The sequence below is a fragment of the Pyrus communis genome, chromosome 17 (assembly GCF_041283825.1).
Source record: "Pyrus communis isolate YQ-2024b chromosome 17, ASM4128382v1, whole genome shotgun sequence".
In the NCBI taxonomy this organism is placed as follows: domain Eukaryota; kingdom Viridiplantae; phylum Streptophyta; class Magnoliopsida; order Rosales; family Rosaceae; genus Pyrus; species Pyrus communis.
The window spans coordinates 24,533,493-24,551,041 of record NC_142581.1 but is presented as its reverse complement, the minus strand read 5'-3'; the positions used below and the strand labels follow the sequence as shown (position 1 = coordinate 24,551,041).

The 17,549-nt window shown below is 35.9% G+C and overlaps 2 protein-coding genes across 2 annotated transcripts; both read left to right on the top strand.

The window, feature by feature from the left end:
- The first annotated feature begins 1,355 nt into the window (after positions 1–1,355).
- On the top strand, positions 1,356–6,436 carry LOC137749243 (sodium/calcium exchanger NCL-like). The gene is made up of 7 exons (XM_068489347.2): positions 1,356–2,016; positions 4,126–4,311; positions 4,710–4,891; positions 4,978–5,123; positions 5,213–5,489; positions 5,572–5,871; positions 6,040–6,436. The coding sequence occupies exons 1-7, from the start codon at positions 1,599–1,601 to the stop codon at positions 6,286–6,288; spliced, it is 1,758 nt and encodes a 585-aa protein (XP_068345448.2). The 5' UTR covers positions 1,356–1,598; the 3' UTR covers positions 6,289–6,436.
- A 5,897-nt stretch (positions 6,437–12,333) lies between these two features.
- On the top strand, positions 12,334–14,325 carry LOC137749152 (PLASMODESMATA CALLOSE-BINDING PROTEIN 5). Its single transcript, XM_068489266.2, has 3 exons — positions 12,334–12,929; positions 13,098–13,125; positions 13,948–14,325. Exons 1-3 carry the CDS (start codon positions 12,593–12,595, stop codon positions 14,111–14,113), a joined length of 531 nt encoding a protein of 176 aa, XP_068345367.2. The 5' UTR covers positions 12,334–12,592; the 3' UTR covers positions 14,114–14,325.
- The last annotated feature ends 3,224 nt before the right edge of the window (positions 14,326–17,549 follow it).

The following is a 17,549-nucleotide window of genomic DNA, read 5'->3' as shown; positions in this document are numbered from 1 at the left end:
GTGGCCGGAGCACTATTGATTTTCGTCAACTTTCGTGGCCTCAAACCGCCACATACCATGGTTAATCAAGGTGGTTCTTGGATGGGTTTTGTAGAGGGGAATGAGAGCTTCAAGATGGTGGTGGTGGCATCGAAAAACTCCACCGGAGTTGGCCGTAATCGGCCTTGGAAAATGGGAACTCGTGGTGGGTGCGGGTGGACGGGAAAGCCACTTCCTTTTTCCTTTTTTTTTTTTTTTTTTTTCTTCTTTCTTTCCTCCATTTCTGATTGGGCTTCACCCCACAAAGTGGGGATTTAATTTAATTAACACTAAACCTTGAATGACCAATTTCGAACATCCGTAACTATACCGTTATAATCCGGACTCGCAAACGGCTTTCGCCTATACGTTCGTACCAACGAGTACTACGAGGATATGCTAAAAGAATAAGTCTCACATCTCTCAAGTCAATGGTCAACAGAAGTCAAAGTCCTTACCTCTAGGGCAATTTCGTAAATTCACGCTTTTAAAATAAAATAAAAACGTAAAATTTGGAACGGGTTGTCACAAAAAAAAAAATTACTAAACTTTAATACTAAATGACAGCTATAACATTTTTTAACTATGCTTTCATAATTTTAATGACAATTTTTTTTCCCAAAGAAGCCAAAACGAGTTCTAAATTAATCTTTAAAGGATAATAACTCAATCACATACATTGTAGCTATAGTTGATTAGGTCAAGTTTGTAAACCTATATGCTTAGAATCTTCCTTGCTTAACCAACTAAAATTGAATGTTTGCTTATAATAATATTTATCTATATCAACTAACCTAGGATGATATATCATTTCAATTGGGCAGCTTTATTTGAACTTTTTAATTGGAATCTTCCCTGTATTTTTTCTTTATACAAACATGGATAAGACCAAGTTTTAATAAATAAAAAAATGGTAATCACCGACTCCCTGGAGGCATATGCATAAGGTGACACAGGTGACCACATTTTTATCAACACACAAATATATACGTCCTCTACATCACTATGAAGAAAATAAAATTGAAGTAACTAAAAAAGGCATCAACATAATTCAGGAAAACATCTATTTGCAAATCAGCGTGGTCATGCCAATCATGCAATATAAAATCGTCTCCGTGGATTTGTCTATTAATCTAAAGTAATGTTAAACTTATCATTTATGTGTACTATCACTTATACCATCTCTTTAATAGAAGTAGGATCCACTAACACGTACATCTTTATTAAAGAGATTATACGAAACTAAATGGTAGAAAAGCATTTTTATTAATCTAATAGTTTTGTTAATCTACGTGGCCACGTAATTATGTTTAGAATACATACGTCATATTTACTTCATTATAGTGGATTGGTGAGTAATAATATGGAGTTGGAGCTGGAACTGGAGTTGTCATTTTTTTAATCTTCTTGTTTCCACTCTACGGTACCAAAACAATTTGCAAATATACAAAGCTCTCCGCCTAAAACATGCACAAACCATTTGCAATCTAGCTAGCTAGCTCTATATATACAGACGCAAAGGAGAACAACCAAATGAAAAGCTACGTGCAAGCTTAATTTCAGCAGCCTCGAGCCAAAACATGGCAAAGAAACTTGCAAAAATACTCCTACTCCTAGCCATCTTGTTACTTGAACAAGCCGGCCCAGGCCAAAGTCGATCGATTACAAATGATGACTTCCCTTTGAGTATGGTCACTGATGAAGGAAACCAATTACTACTCCAAAACCAAAATGTTTGGAAACCGTTTGTCTCTGGGCTGATGGACTCTTTGTTCTCATCAGATAGCAGCTGTGAACAGACATATGGGTTCTTGCCATGCACGTCAACAGTTCTGGGAAATATCTTCCTCGTTCTCGTGTATGGATACTTGATGTTCCTTTCAGCCAAGCTCTTATCTAATGGAAGTGAGATTCTGCTGCAGATCTTAGGGCCTGGCATCGTCGGCGGTCTCTTTCTTCCTCTTTTAGGCTCTCTACCTGATGCCACCATTATTCTAGGTAAGCTAACTTCATTTCATCATCAATCTTAGCTTAGACTAACTAGCTCAAATTTAGTCTTCCAAGTTATTTATATAGCGCTATAAAAAAATCGACAAAAGGTAGTCTTGTAATTCAGTTACGTTATGCTATCTGCAGCCATGAAATTACATGCTTAATTTACGCATTGAATTAACATATTATTAATTTTATTAGATAATAAGATTATGAATTTTTATATGCCAAATGGTCGCAATCAAATCAAGGTATTGCAAAGCTTTATATCTCTAATATTAGTACATGCCCCTCCCCACTTAGTACTACCGTCTACTGATATTCCTTCAACGGTAAGTAAGTGATCATAGGTTCAATTATCTCCAAAAACAAAGTTGAACAACATAATCGCTAGCCTATTGTGAGGCTTAACCCACCCTGTACACTCTTAGTGTAGATGATACCGTTTGTTCAAAAAAAAAAAAAAAAATGTTAGTACATGCCTCTTAAATGATGGATTGCCCCAATAGTTAGGATCTTTCAGATCTTTCTCTACAACCCATTATATCTTGGGCTCAAACCCTTTTCTCTTGTAGTGTAAATTAGTATAGAATATTCTTTGCATGCCCCGGTATGCATTCCGTTGGGACTTAATAATCCACAAAATTATGTAAGTGTCCAGAGTATTACTCCACATTAGCCTCTTGCCACATACCTACGCGTATGACAGTTGCTATCTTTTGTTTTATTTTTATTTATTTTAAATATATTTTGAAAAATAATGAACTTACTAACCACCCTTTCTCTCTTTTTATATAAAATTAAGAAATGGATTAAGGTTTGCATAATAATAGACTTATTTCGGGATACCCTCAATTGCATTAATCAATATGCTGATATTAAGGATGACTTCTACGCTCAGTATAACGTGCTAAACAAGTAAGGCACTGACTTTTGTTCGCGTCTAGGATTATTGCATTAGCAGTACAATCAAATGACGCATGACAAAGGAAAGAGAAAAACAAGGTCAAATAACGCAACTTTCTTGTTCATTCGCTTAAAATTGTTTATTTTAAGTAGCCATTGAACAAATTTTTTCTTTTTTGTAAGCAATTACGTGACGTGCATGTGATGGTGGAGTAGTTATTAGTCTAAAATCATGATTTCGCCCCCTTAAAAAAGTTGGTTAACTTGTAATTCAAGAGAACAAAACAAATGGGTTAGTGACTATAAGAAAGTCTCGTCAATATAAAATATTTATTTATTTTTGGGTGAACACGTTGAATAAACTGTTTAAATTCACATTTACAATACGTTTTTTTTTTGGGTTTCTATTCTTGCATCTTTTGTTCGAAATTTCACACTTTTGTAAATTAACGTTGTAGTTTTGAATCTCTCCCTCCTTTTAATAACAATATAAAAAAAAAATTTGAGCATGTATCACCTACCCTAATTTAGCGGAACTTAGATAAAACTCATCCATATACTATATTTTGTATATATACGATCGCATACGACGTGTACAATTATATATAAATCACAATCAATGAAGCATAAGATGCATAATTATGTTACCGGATTGTGTGCCAATAATATTATTCAAGCTAATCTTACATGAACGCGTGGTCCATATATCTTTATAATTTGGGAGGTTGTCATCTGCTCAATTAATAAGATATGTGTAGCAACGAGGGCAATGTAGCTCAATTAGTTAAAAAAAATTCAACTAAGTAACCGATATTTTGTTTGACCATCCCTCCCCTAGTATTGCATATATTACAGAGAAACATAAATATAACAAGAGAACATTAGATCATATCATGTACAGTTGCGAAGCTAGGATATGCTGGTTTGGCGGGCCAAAACTGAGAGATTTCGTTAGAAGACCTCTATGTGGACCTCCTAGATATGTGTACTTACATGTAAACAATGGTGGAGTTGGAAAGTCACTTTGAGACTTGGAAATACCACTTCACTCTTTCTATTGGGCTGTCTTTTTACCTAAATGCAAATAGTCGTGTTGGTCTTATAAAAAATAGTAGAAGATATTTCAATTGATGTGTTATTCATTTTACTACTGTACTATGGATTATGGAGTAAACAAGTGAATGTTCTTGTTGTGGAGTCTCTTAACAGCATCTGGACTTTCTGGAGACACAGAAACAGCTCAAAGTCAGGTCTCCGTTGGAATGGGGTTGATGGCTGGATCAAATGTTATGCTTCTGACAATTCTATGGGGCACCTGTCTCATCGTTGGCAAATGTGACATTGAAAATTCAATTGCAGTTGATCAAAAAGATGAAAAACGATTTAGCTTAACCGGTACTTCTCTACGCCCTTCTGGCCTAAATGTGTGCAATTCAAATGCTTGTAAATGTTAATTAACTTGAACAAATTAAAGAGGTGAAAAATTAAAAATATGAAGAAAATGAGGTTTAATTTAGAGTTAAATCTATCTTTAGATGCAGTACAGGCATTCACAGTAAATAAAGTCGAAAGGTTTCTAGCATTAATTAGTAAGAGTTAAAATGAATTAGTAGTTATGTTGCTTAAGCAGCACTACTTGAATACATATAATGTACAGACAATTGCTTATGTAATTATATATAGTTTTGCATTTATATAGATTTTTAATTTTCTTCCTATTTTAATGTTTTAACAAGAATGCTGGTGTAAATTATGTATGCTTCGTAACATGATGATATACTGTTTTTCATCAGGATCTGGAGTGAGCACAGATATTTGGACAAGCTATTCTGCACGGATCATGATTATCTCTTTGATCCCGTTTGTAATTGTCCAATTACCCCAAGTTTTCCACGCAACTTCAGATAGTCGCTTAGCAATTCTGATTTCACTCGCTGTCTCCATCTCTTTCGTGATCGCATATAGCTTTTATCAGGTAGCTAAGAAGATTTTGTTTGTAAAAGGATACTTACTATCCATCCGTTACACAAATATTAATTGGTCAGTCCACTATTGATGCAGGTATTTCAACCATGGATTCAGAAGAGAAAACTTGCATATTCAAAGCATAAGCATGTGATGTCAGAAATTCTAAAACAATTGAAGACAAATGCTCTCGGAAGACTTCTTACAAATGATGGTGACCCTAACAAAGTTATTATACAAAAGTTAGTGTTCATTACACTTTAAAATATCAAGAATAAAACGGTTTAGTCGCCTAGCTCATGCCTTGACTAGTTTGTTGATGTAATAACAGGTTATTCAAGACACTTGATCAAGATTCGGATGGTTACCTAAATACCTCAGACTTAAGATCTCTGATAATTGGAATCCAGTTTGACGATATAGATATAAATATAGATGAAGCCATTTTACAAGTGATGAAAGATTTTGATACATCTCATGACTCAAAGATTGACGAGGACGAATTTTTCAGAGGAATCTCAAGATGGCTTAACAAGGCTAAGCGTGCGGCAATAATGGACCGTGGAAAGATTCCACAGTCGGTGAAACTTTTAGAGGAATATGATCAGGTAAGTAGTTGAATCCATTTAATTTTCTATGGATTAATTGTCTGACACTAGTATGATAAAATGTATGAATGCATATACGCAGAAAACAAAAAAGGAGTATGATCAGTTTGGGGATCAGATTGATGAGCTTGTTGAGGATGTAAAAAATGCCAAGTGGCATGCCTCCAAAGCAGTAGTGTTGTTGTTTCTGGGAACTATAGTTGCTGCTGCAGTTGCTGATCCCCTTGTTGATGCTGTTGACAACTTCTCAACAGCTACGAGTATCCCTTCGTTCTTCATCTCATTTGTTGTTCTACCTTTTGCTAGCTCCAGTGAGATAGTAACCACTCTAATTTTTGTCAGCCGGAAAAAGCAAAGAACTGCATCTTTGGCATACTCCGAGGTTTGTTAATCGACATCTTTTTTGTGTATGTTAGGTAGATAGAATCACTAAAAATTAAAAAAACCCTGAAAGCGGGAATATGACACTCAATGACTCATTCGCAGTTTTGAGGAAGTTTAGGGTTTCAAACTATGATGTGTCCTAATCTATGAGTACTTTGATGTGCAGATATACGGGTCAGTGACAATGAGTAACATACTTTCTCTAGCAGTATTCTTGGGTCTGGTTTACGTTCGAAACTTGACATGGAGCTTCTCAGCTGAAGTTCTCGTTATTTTAATTGTTTGCATTCTGATGGGAGCGATTGCCAGTTTCCGCACCACCTTCCCTCTTTGGATGAGTTCTGTGGCTATACTGCTTTATCCACTTTCTCTGTTGTTGGTTTATATTCTTGACTACATATGTGGGTGGTCTTAGGTTCATTCTACATCAGTTTCAATCTGATTGAGAACATAATTTGAAGCTGGAGTTATATACTTCTTAATTTGTATCATATATATTGTGCACATTTTGTATCTTCCAAGAAATTTTCTTTTTATCAGTACTTGAGAAACTATCTTTGTCTCATTGTTCTTTCATTTCTCAGTGAATCCTTATCCAAATGCTCAAAGTTTTATGAATTACATTGTTTTCTCTCTTATTCCATTTGTGGTAACCAAAATTCAAAGGCCTTAGAGGGGACGCCACAAGTAAGTAATGTGGTTGCTGAAACTACCCTTAGGGTTTTGCAACATTTCCATACCAATTTGCAAAACCCAAGAAAATGAAGGAGAAAAACTCTTCATATACCACAATCATCATTTAATTAACTAGTTTTTCTTAATTATTAGTTTATTAAATAATGAACTAAATTTAAAAATATGATTAATTCAAATGATGTGACTGTTCACATCAAATGTCACCTAAGATGGTATGAAAATGTGATATAAAAACATTGTATGAATAACATTACTCTTGATTCTCGCATGGGTTGAGCATTAAATGCAAAAGGGAATATCTCCTCGTAAATCACATCCGTAGACCTCTAGCGTGTGCACCACGCCACACGTGATGGATTACCTAAAACAATGCACTAGACCATCCCATTCAACAAAATTGGAGGGGGTGTGAGTGTATAGGAAGTGGCTTAACCGTGACCGCACAAAATAGGAGGGGATGTGAGTGTATGGGAAGTGGGAGGGCAGAGAAGCTGGGTCCACCTAAGATGGTATAAAAATATGATATAAAAACATGATATGAATAACATTACTTTTAATTCTTGCATGGATTGAGCTTTAAATGCAAAAGGGAATGTCTCCCCGTAAATCACATCCGTAGACCTCTAGCGTGTGCACCACGCCACACGTATGGATTACCTAAAACAATGCACTAGACCATCCCATTCAGCAAAATTGGCGGGCTTGGTGGGTCGAATGAAACCCTAGCAGGATTTCATTAGTTCACAAACGAGATCAGCCTAAAAGGGTATGATAAGGTAAGATCCAGGGTTGGTTTGGTATTACTGTGCTTTGAAAAAAAACTGCTTTTGCTGTGCTGTGAGAATAAGTGCTTTTGAAAAAGAAAAAAAAAAGTAGTATTATAGTGTTTGGTAAACTTTTATGTAAAACAAATGTGAAAAAAAACTGAAGCTGAATGTTTACCAAACACAAAAACAGTCTACAACTTTTTTCAAAATCACCTTATTACCAAACCAGGCTCCAGTATGATCTTCAAGAGATAAAGATCCCTATAATCATGGTCCAGACCGGTCGTGTTCACCAATGCTATTAACAATCATCACTAAATGGGACTCCTAATTAGTGCCCCTTATCATGTCTTCTAGAGTAAACCGTTGTTGGAAAAATGGGCGGGATAATGTGGGTTCAAACCAACCACTAAGGGAGTGTCATATGTACCCTAAAAGCACATGCCTATCTCTATACAAAGGTATGCTTACACACAATGAAAGTAACTGTTCCTTTGCCAAGAAACTCACAGGTTGAGATTCATTTTCCTATATTTAACTAAGGCATCAGAAAGCCCTTGACTCACACCACACAGATGTGACAAGGTCTCACTGATATTTTCTTTCTTGGTTGCAGGTGTGAAAACAAAAAATTTGATTTACATTAATTGGTGCTTTGACTTTGCTTAGTAAAAAAAATGTAAAAATAAAAAGGTTGGGAAAGTATTTATGCGTATACGTATACTGTTTCATATGTTAATTCTAATTCTCTTTTTTAGTATATTTTGGGTTGATCTTGTGATGAAAATTATAACATATTCAATATTTTGCCATATTACATCTTGAAGGCTGCTCATATTTGTGTTGACGTGAGATATATTTTAGATAAATTTCTTTATGGACACACTAATGTGGGGGGTTTTTTTCATTACGGTGTTGTTGCGAATTATCATGAGTATGTACCATGGCAAAGTTTTTGTTATGTCTGATTCTAAGATATATTTAGGATCGACACATGACAACATATATTTAGGATTGACACATGACAACATAATGGTAAAGGAAATACAATGAGTTAACTGAAGCTCAGACAAATAATACATTGATATTCAACATAAACAAATAATAATAAACTATACTTCGCAAGCGAATTAGAAACCAGTTGATCCCAAAGTCATCTAGTTGTATCATATATACACAATAGACGTAACACGCTGCGATCCTTAGTTCGGGTCAAGGCTTACAAGTTGAGAGATTTTTCAATGTGACCAGAATATGGGATGGTACACCACGTGTCACTATATAAATGATGAGATATGTGTTCTAAAAAGTTAATAAGTTAAAAAATAAAATTTCTATGCACTTATATAAAAACACGTGAAGTACCACCCGTATTCCGGTCATAATGAAAATTTTCTCCTACAACTCATTGTTGGAAATGGTTTTAGAAAACTTGGATTTTTGACCTAACGACATGCATGTAAATAAAAAAAAATTAAAAAAAAAAGTGACAACAGATCTTCAAAGACTAATTCTTTTGATGAGTCAAAACAAAACGAGAGGGATGATGAAAGGGATTGGCCTCAACCTTCTGAAGCGCTACTGTGCTTTCACAAATTTGATCATCCCTTGGTGAAGGGGCTTCAGATCTCCTTTAGGATGCCCCTTGGATGTGGACAAGAGGAAGAGTGAAAAAAGTGGGGTTCTCCATGAACTTTCTGGCATCTCACAGTTTAATGTCAATTTTCATGCCAACATTATAAAACATTGGGCAAAAAACATGAGGTAACAGAGAGTTCATAAAGAGTTCCCTCAGCATTTCTCAAAAATTGAATCGGCAGAAAGTCCATGGAGAGTTCCACTTTTGAGAGAGTTTTTTTAGCATTTGTTGAGAATGAATTCACAGTGATAAGATGATAGACCTTGCACAGGCTTATAAGTAAGTTGAGCTACTCTCCATATTGCTAATTGATTTTATGGTGGAACCTAAACTTTCTTCATAATATCAGAGCGAGTTTGTCCCACGTGTGAAGCCAAACGGCCACACGTTCTCCAAGTCATCCCGTTGTGTTGTCCACTTGTTAAGTTTGAAAATTTGCCGCACGTGAAGGGTTGTGTTGAGAATGAATCCCACATTGATGAGAGGATGGACTTTGCATGAGCTTATAAGTAAGTTGGGCTACTCCCCATATTGTTAATGGGTTTTATGACGAAACCTCAACTTTCTTCATAGTATCAGAGCAAGTTGTCCCACGTGCGAATGGCCACATGTGCTCCACGTCATCCGGTTGTGTTGTCCACGCATTAGGTTTGAAAACTCACCACACTTGAGGGGTGTGTTAAGAATGAATCTCACATTGATGAGACGAGGGATCTTATAAGTAAGTTGGGCTACTCCCCATATTGCCATAAAAAACTAAATTATTATTTTGAATTTAAAAGCAACATCGGCATAAATCATTTAGAGGAAATTGTAACATGGTCCCTCAATTTGAACCCAATTGGAGTAATATTCCCTCAACTAAAAATCCATGATCACTGGTTTTTAACTCATCAAAATGTGCAAGTATGGTCATTTGTCACTCCGTTAGAACTTCAGTCAAAATGAGTCACATGCCAAACAAGTGAGGTTGAATCAAAGGGCAAATATGGAAAACCAAATGAAAAAAATTGTAGCAATGATCTTTTAATTTTAACTCAATTAGAGTAATGGTCCCTCAACTTTAACCAAATTATAGCAATTGTCTTTCCTACATGGCTCATTTTGATGGAATTCTAATGAAGTTAACGAAAAATGATCATAGCTGCACATTTCGATAAGTTAAGGGACCAATGATTATAGATTTTTAGTTAAAGGACCATTGCTCAAATTGAGTTAAAATTGAGAGACTATTGCTACAAATTTTTTAGGCTAAAATACAAAAAACTACCTCAACTATTGGGGTCACGACAGTTTCATACCTCGTCTTTTAAAATTGACAATGTCATACCGCATCTTACGAAATTGTGACAATGTCATACCTCCGTCAAATTTTCTATTAGTTTTTCTGTTAAGTGCTGACGTGGCAAGAGACAGAGACCACTCACTAATCCAGCTAGATTAAAAAATAATTAAATATTAAAAAAATTAAGAATAAAAAAAACAAAAAAAAAAATTTCTAGGGGTGCGGCATCCCCTTTCCTTCTATCATATCCCGGCCCAGGCAAGACCACTTCCCGGGCCCGACTCCACTATAGCACGATATTGTCCGCTTTGGACCCCCAGCACACCCTCACAGTTTTGTTTCTAGGAACTCACACGAGAACTTCCCAGTGGGTCACCCATCATGGGAGTGCTCTCGCGCGCTACCCGCTTAACTTCAGAGTTCCAACGGAACCCGAAACCAGTGAGCTCCCAAAAGGCCTTATGCTAGGTAGGGATGAGAATATACATATAAGGATCACTCCCTTGGGCGATGTGGGATGTCACACCTTCACCCGGACCAATTTCAATTTTTTTTTTGTTCTTCTCTCTCCTCCATCTTCTTCATCTTCTTCTTCTTCTCCTGGGACGAAACTGGATTTGTCACTTTTTTTTTTCGTTCTTCTTCTCTCTTCTTCTTTTTCTTCTTCTTGGGCCAAAACTGGGTATGAATTTTTTTTTCTTTTTGTTTTTTGTTTTTTTTGTTTTTTGTTTTGTTTCTGGGTTGTAGGTAGAGGGAAAAGAGGACGAAGATGAAGATGGGGAGGAGACAGAAAGGGTTCTTCTTCTTCTTCTTGGGGCGAAACTGGGTTCGAAATTTTTTTTTTTTTTTTTTTTTCCGCCTCTTCTTCTGCTTCTTCTTTCGCAGGCGGACCGGGAGGGGGGGTTGAGTTGATGTGTTTTCTTCTTCCTCTTCCTCCTTCTCCTTCTTCTTCTCCTTCTTCTTCTTCCTCTTTCTCCTTCTTCTTCTTTTTCTTCTTCCTTCTTCTGGGTTGCAGTTTCCCTTTTTTTTTTCTTCCTCCTATTCTTCCTCCTCTTCTTCCTCCTCCTTCTTCTTCTTCAGTTCTTCCTCCTTCTCCTGTTGTGGGGAGGGGGGGCGGGTGGGGTTAGGGGGTTTGGTTTTCAAATTTTTTTTTTGTTTTGTTTTTTTTTTTTTTTGTTTTAAAGATTAAGCAGGAAGAAGATGAAGATGGGGAAGAGAGAGGGGGGAAGGGACGACTAAGGTATATATATATATATATATTTTACTTTTATTTATTATTTTAATATTTAAAAAATATTAAATATTTTTTTTAGTTTTTAATAATTTTTTAATAGAAAAATTAACAGAAAAACTGACTAAGGTCTAACATTGTCACAAATTCGTAAGATGATGTATGATATTGTCAATTTTAAAAAATGAGGTATGAAAGTGTCGTGATACTAATAGTTGATATAATTTTTTTTGTACTTTATCCAATTTTTAATTATTTATAAGTATTTTGTATATTCAATACAGTAATACAAACCATCAAATTTAAATAAAAAATAGTCTTCAGCATAATATTAAAATCACTGATTTCATAATCAAGACAGATAAAAGCATAACACAAAATCGAAAAGCACACACAAGTTCTTGTGCACGTCAAACCAAGACGCTACATAAGCATCACACACAAGTATCATCGTCCACATCTGATTAGAACACGTGGCAACTTTTAAGCCTAACTAGAACAACACATGGAACGAGGCACGTCAAACGACATATAGAAAATGAGGTAAGGTGCCACTTACACAAAAATCGAGGCATGCCAAACTATTCATCTTGGAAGCCTAAACATGTCCAAATTTTTATTGTTTGACAACTTAGCTTAACCCTGAGATTTTCTTAGTATCTAATAATAGTTTCTAACAATTACATTTACATAAGTCTTTACTGATAAAGTCTCGTGTAGCTCGTAATTTGTGACATCACATGATAAATATTTATCGAATAATTATGTAAGTATACATTAGTTGCAAAAGGACCACCTCTCCTCTAACACGTAATAGTGTAGTCTGTAATTGCATTCTCCCTGGGTTGTGCTTGTCGATCTCACACAGTCACACTGTCACTTGCTCAGTTGCTTTCCTTTACTTCCTCAAGTAACGGTCATTTTCCTCTGCATCCCCGTTCGGCCTCCCATCTTCCACAATTAATAAATTAGCTTACCAAAACAAACGGCTATAATATTATTCCCCTCCTCAGATCCTCTCTCGATTTCTCTGTCTCTCCCAAACCCAGAAGCAAACGCCAATTTCATTACCTCTTTCTCTCTCTCTCTCTCTCTCTCAAAATGCACAAAAACATCGCTTTCTCTTTCATCCTCTCACTCGCCCTCTTCTGCCTTTTGATCATGCCTTCCACGGCCAAGGACGGCGTGGTTACGACGGAGCTGTGGTGCGTGGCCAAGAACAACGCGGAGGACGCCCCCCTGCTGACGGCGCTGAACTGGGCATGCGGGCCTGGTGGGGCCGACTGCAGCCCAATCCAGCAAGGTGGGCCCTGCTACGACCCAACCGACATCCAGAACGCTGCCTCCTACGCTTTCAACGACTACTTTCTGAAACACGGCATGACCGACGATAGTTGCAACTTTGATAACACTGCCGCACTCACTTCTCTGAATCCCAGTAGGTTCTAATATTATTTACACTTTTTTTAGTCTTTGGGAAAAAAAAATTAATTGGACATTAAAAGTTAAATCATAGATGGGTTCCTGCTGGATTTAGATGCTGAAAATCCATTTTTCTGATTCGTTGCGATCTTCACATAAACTGTACTTTTTCCTTCCTATCCAGGTCATGATAAGTGCAAACTCCCATCCAGGTAACTCCTTCAACTTGTTACAGTTGCATGGTTAGATTTCTGTTTTTTAATTGCTTTTTCAATTAGAATTTTGATAACTGCGTTTGGCCGTTTCGGGAAATTAAATAAATAGAATGATATTCATACCATATTTTTGTATCACATTTATATACTATCTTATGTGAACAGCTACATCATTTGAAAATTTTACAAAACCTAAAGAAAGAATGAGAAAGACTCATCGTATATTACAATAATTATTTAATTAACTAATTTTTTTTTAATTATTAGTTTATTAAATAATGAACTAAATTTAAAAATTCGATTAATTCAAATGATGTGGTTCTTCACATCAAATACCATCTAAAATGATATGAAAATGTGATACAAAAACATAATATGAATAACATAACTCTTAAATAAGTGGTGTAATAGTAGTGAGACAGTCGCAGTCAATGTCGCATCCCCGTTTGTGCAAGGTGAGCAACTTGGATGAACTGGATACATCTTTACGGTGACACTATGATGTAATAATACAATGTCACTTATTAATTTTATTCTACGTGGCATTGTGCTATTCAAACGGATCCTCACCATCACAATGTAATGGTTCAATATAAGTTAATTCTTCTTTGCAAGACACAAACGAAGCAAACCTCTGCATGGGCTTCACCAAAATGGGCCCATGTAGGACCCAAATACAACCGGTCATTTGCTTTTTATTGAAGTTGATAAAGTGATTGTTCAATCTTATCGAAGTTTTTCTCTAAAACTTGGTACGACATTATTAGTGATCTAGATTTGTAATGATATAATAAGGTTTAGTGTTTTATGATGCAACAGCTTATCAGCGAGCAATGCAAGCATCTCCAGTCCATCAACAGCATATGAAAATGGAATGGGACCTAGTGAAAATTTGAACGGCAGCAATAAGATTTCTGAGCAATGGATTTGGCCCCTCGTTACCAGTTTTCTGGTCATTGCATATAATACATGGGCAATGGGTTAGCGAGCAAGCAAGCGCTTGCTCGCGTTTTTCCCGGAATATTTTTGTTAACGAACTAGCCTAGGACGAGGTTAGGTCTGTATGGAGTGGATAAATTGCTCTCGATTTTGTTATCTGTCCGAGGCTCAAGCTTTGTAATTAGGGTTTACAAAAGCAAGCAGATCAATATTTATGTTCGTTGCAACCGATTTGAGCGTTGTTGCACGTTTTATCTCCCTGCTAAAAGGTCTTCAGCAATATTCACCTAAAAAAAAAAAAAAGAATTTCAGCTTATGAGAAATTCTAGCCATTTTAATACAAGTGATAGATTGTCTAGTTTTAATAAATATTGTTTTCAATTCATTGTTTTTCGTGTTCAAACTCTCTCACTCTCGTGACAAGACATTAATTTAAACTTTAGAGTAAAATAACGCTCGTAAAAAATATAAAAATTTGAGTACAAAATCCCAAAAAGTAAATTTTTTTTTTTTTCTTGTTAAACATAAAGAACTAATTTTTTTCGTTTGCTTTCTCTTTTGAGTACAAAAGAAAACAAGCAGTGGACCGTGGAACTGCGAGTAATCCGTTTCATATTGGTATTTGGAGTAATAAATAAAGAATAAAGTTAAAGAGATTGAATTTATAAATAAAATTTAACAAATTAAATGATATGAAATTTGATAATTAAATATTAATAAACGTAGTCAGTTTATATTGTAATATATTATTTAATTTATAAATTTAGTTGCTCGTAAACCAATAAAGCCCTTCCGACATTTTTCAACTTTTGTATAAATTATGGGAGAGATAAATTGCATGTATTCCAAAAAATACAGCTGTAGATTACTAGATTCTGCAGTGTTTTCGAACCCTGGCACTCTCAACTCTCCCCTGACAACTCAAGCAATTAATTATTCACACTTGGTCTGCTTTTTGGTACACTTATCATTATTATATCGTTTTTATCATTTTTCTAATAAAGTTACGACACTCTAACATGTGAATCACTTTTTATTAAAAAATAGTATAAATAAATAGTAAAGAGAACCTTTTGATATAGTTAAGATCATAAGACACTTACTAAAATGGTTAATCTCAATTTACTATCTTAAAGTTTTTTTATTTTCAACATTTGGTACATGAAATTTTTTTTATCGTAGAGTGGTACCTGAAGTCATAATTTTGGGGCACTTTCGTATGTACATTAAATTTGCTATTAAATCAACCGTTTACTAATGACATGGCATCCATGTGAATAATGACTGAACGCCACGTGAATATTAAAAGAAATTTAAAAAAAAATCTGGGCCTCTCCTACCTCAACCCCCGCTCCCACCCAGCCCTTCGTCCATTCTCTCCTCTGTGCCCACCCAACCCTCCCTCCCTTCTCTCTTCACTGTTGCCGCCAGCGTCACCTCCTTCCAACCTCGACAACTCGATTACCTCCAAAGCTTCCCCATAAAGCTCTGTGTTGCTGCTTTGGTGCCCCTAAAACGCTTCTAAAAATACTGATTCCTTTTCCTTCTTCCCCATCCTCTCTGCTCATCTCCTGCTTCTCCTTCTGTGTCTTTCCGTCAGTCGACACCGTCGTGGTTAGAATTAGACCTGTAAATGGATCGGGTTTATTGGATTTGGGTCAGGTTGAATCTGATTCATTAAGTTAACGGATCATCCGAATCCAACCCGTTAAGCTAACATGTCACTTGAACTCGACCCTTTAAGCTAACGGGTCATCCGTTTCACTTGTTAACACCCGTTAACAATTATTATTATTATTTTTTTTTTGGGTTGTGATTTTCACACACCCTTAACTATCTTTCCCACATCTTTCCATATTTTTTAATACTTAATTGTTATTCTACTATTTAATCTTTCATATATGGCCCCTTCCTATTTAATCTTTTATTAATTACCATTAAAAAGTAGGAAGGGTATATATGGAAGATTAAATGGTAGGATACCAATTAAGTATTAAAAAATAGGAAGGGGTGTGGGAAAAGTAGTTAATGGTGTGTGAAAATCACAACCCTTTTTTTTTTAGCATAGAGTTTATTTTTTATTGTTAAACCTTGACTGAAATTACTAAAACATCATCAGCTAACGGGTTGACCCAAAGTGATCCGTTATTTAACAGGTTGTTAACAGGTTCACCGGTTAGTGACCTAACTCGTTAAGCATCCACCTAAATACTAATATTAACGGGTTGAGTCCAAAATGCCAGGTCTAGTTAGTGTAGAAGTTATGTGTTCTTGCAAACGAGAGAGAGAGAAGAAAGAAGAGAGAAGAGAGAGAAAGAGAGGTTTCTTAAGTATTAAGATATCTATGTATTCTCATTGATCACAAAAGAATAATACAATTACATATATATAGTCTTTAGACTATTTACATTTAGCTATTCTAAGCTACCACATAAGATAAACTAATTACATGAATGACACCTTATACCAAACTAATATATAATCAACTTTAGTTATGATATAGCATCTTCATCTTTACACCCCCTCAAGCTAAACTTGGAAGAATTAAGAATTCCAAGAGAAAGCTTGGACTGCAAAAACTGAAACCGGTTTTTAGACAAGGCTTTGGTGTGGATATCTGCAATTTGATCCTGACTGCACACATACTTGACTTCAACCAGATTTGCAAGGACTAACTCACGAATATAATGATAATCAATCTCTATATGCTTAGTGCGAGCATGAAATACAGGATTGGAAGCAAGAGATAAAGCAGAGATATTATCACACCAGAGAGTAGGTTTGTGAGAGAGAGGAAAGCCAAAGTCTTTGAGCACTTTGCAAATCCAAGTAACTTCTGCAGCAGTGTGAGCCAAGGAACGGTACTCAGCTTCAGTAGATGATCTTGCTACGGTTGATTGTTTCTTGGCACTCCAGCTAATTAAGTTGGTGCCCAGAAAAACACATGAACCACTGGTGGATCTTCTGTCATAAGAACAACCAGCCCAATCGGCATCAGAATAGGCTGACAGATGCAAATCACTTTTCTTAAACAAAAGACCATGAGTGATAGTTCCTTTGAGAAATCTCAATATACGTTTTGCTGCTTGCATGTGAAGAACAGTAGGTGTATGCATAAACTGACAGATTTGGTTGACTGCAAAAGAAATGTCAGGCCGTGTCCAAGTTAAGTATTGAAGAGCACCAACAAGTGATCTGTATTCAGTGGGATCAGCAATTAAGTCCCCACTATGATCTAATTTGGTAGAGCTGAGTGGAATGGAACAAGGCTTTGCACCAGTCATATGTGTTTTCTGCAGCAGATCAAGCAAATACTTGTTTTGGTGAAGAATCATAGCAGCTTTTGTTTGATGAACTTCTAGACCCAGAAAGTAATGCAAGGGACCTAGATCTTTAACAGGAAACAAAGTGCTCAATTGAGCTATGAACTGATTGCAGATGTGAGCATCAGGACCACTGACCAGAATATCATCAACATAGAC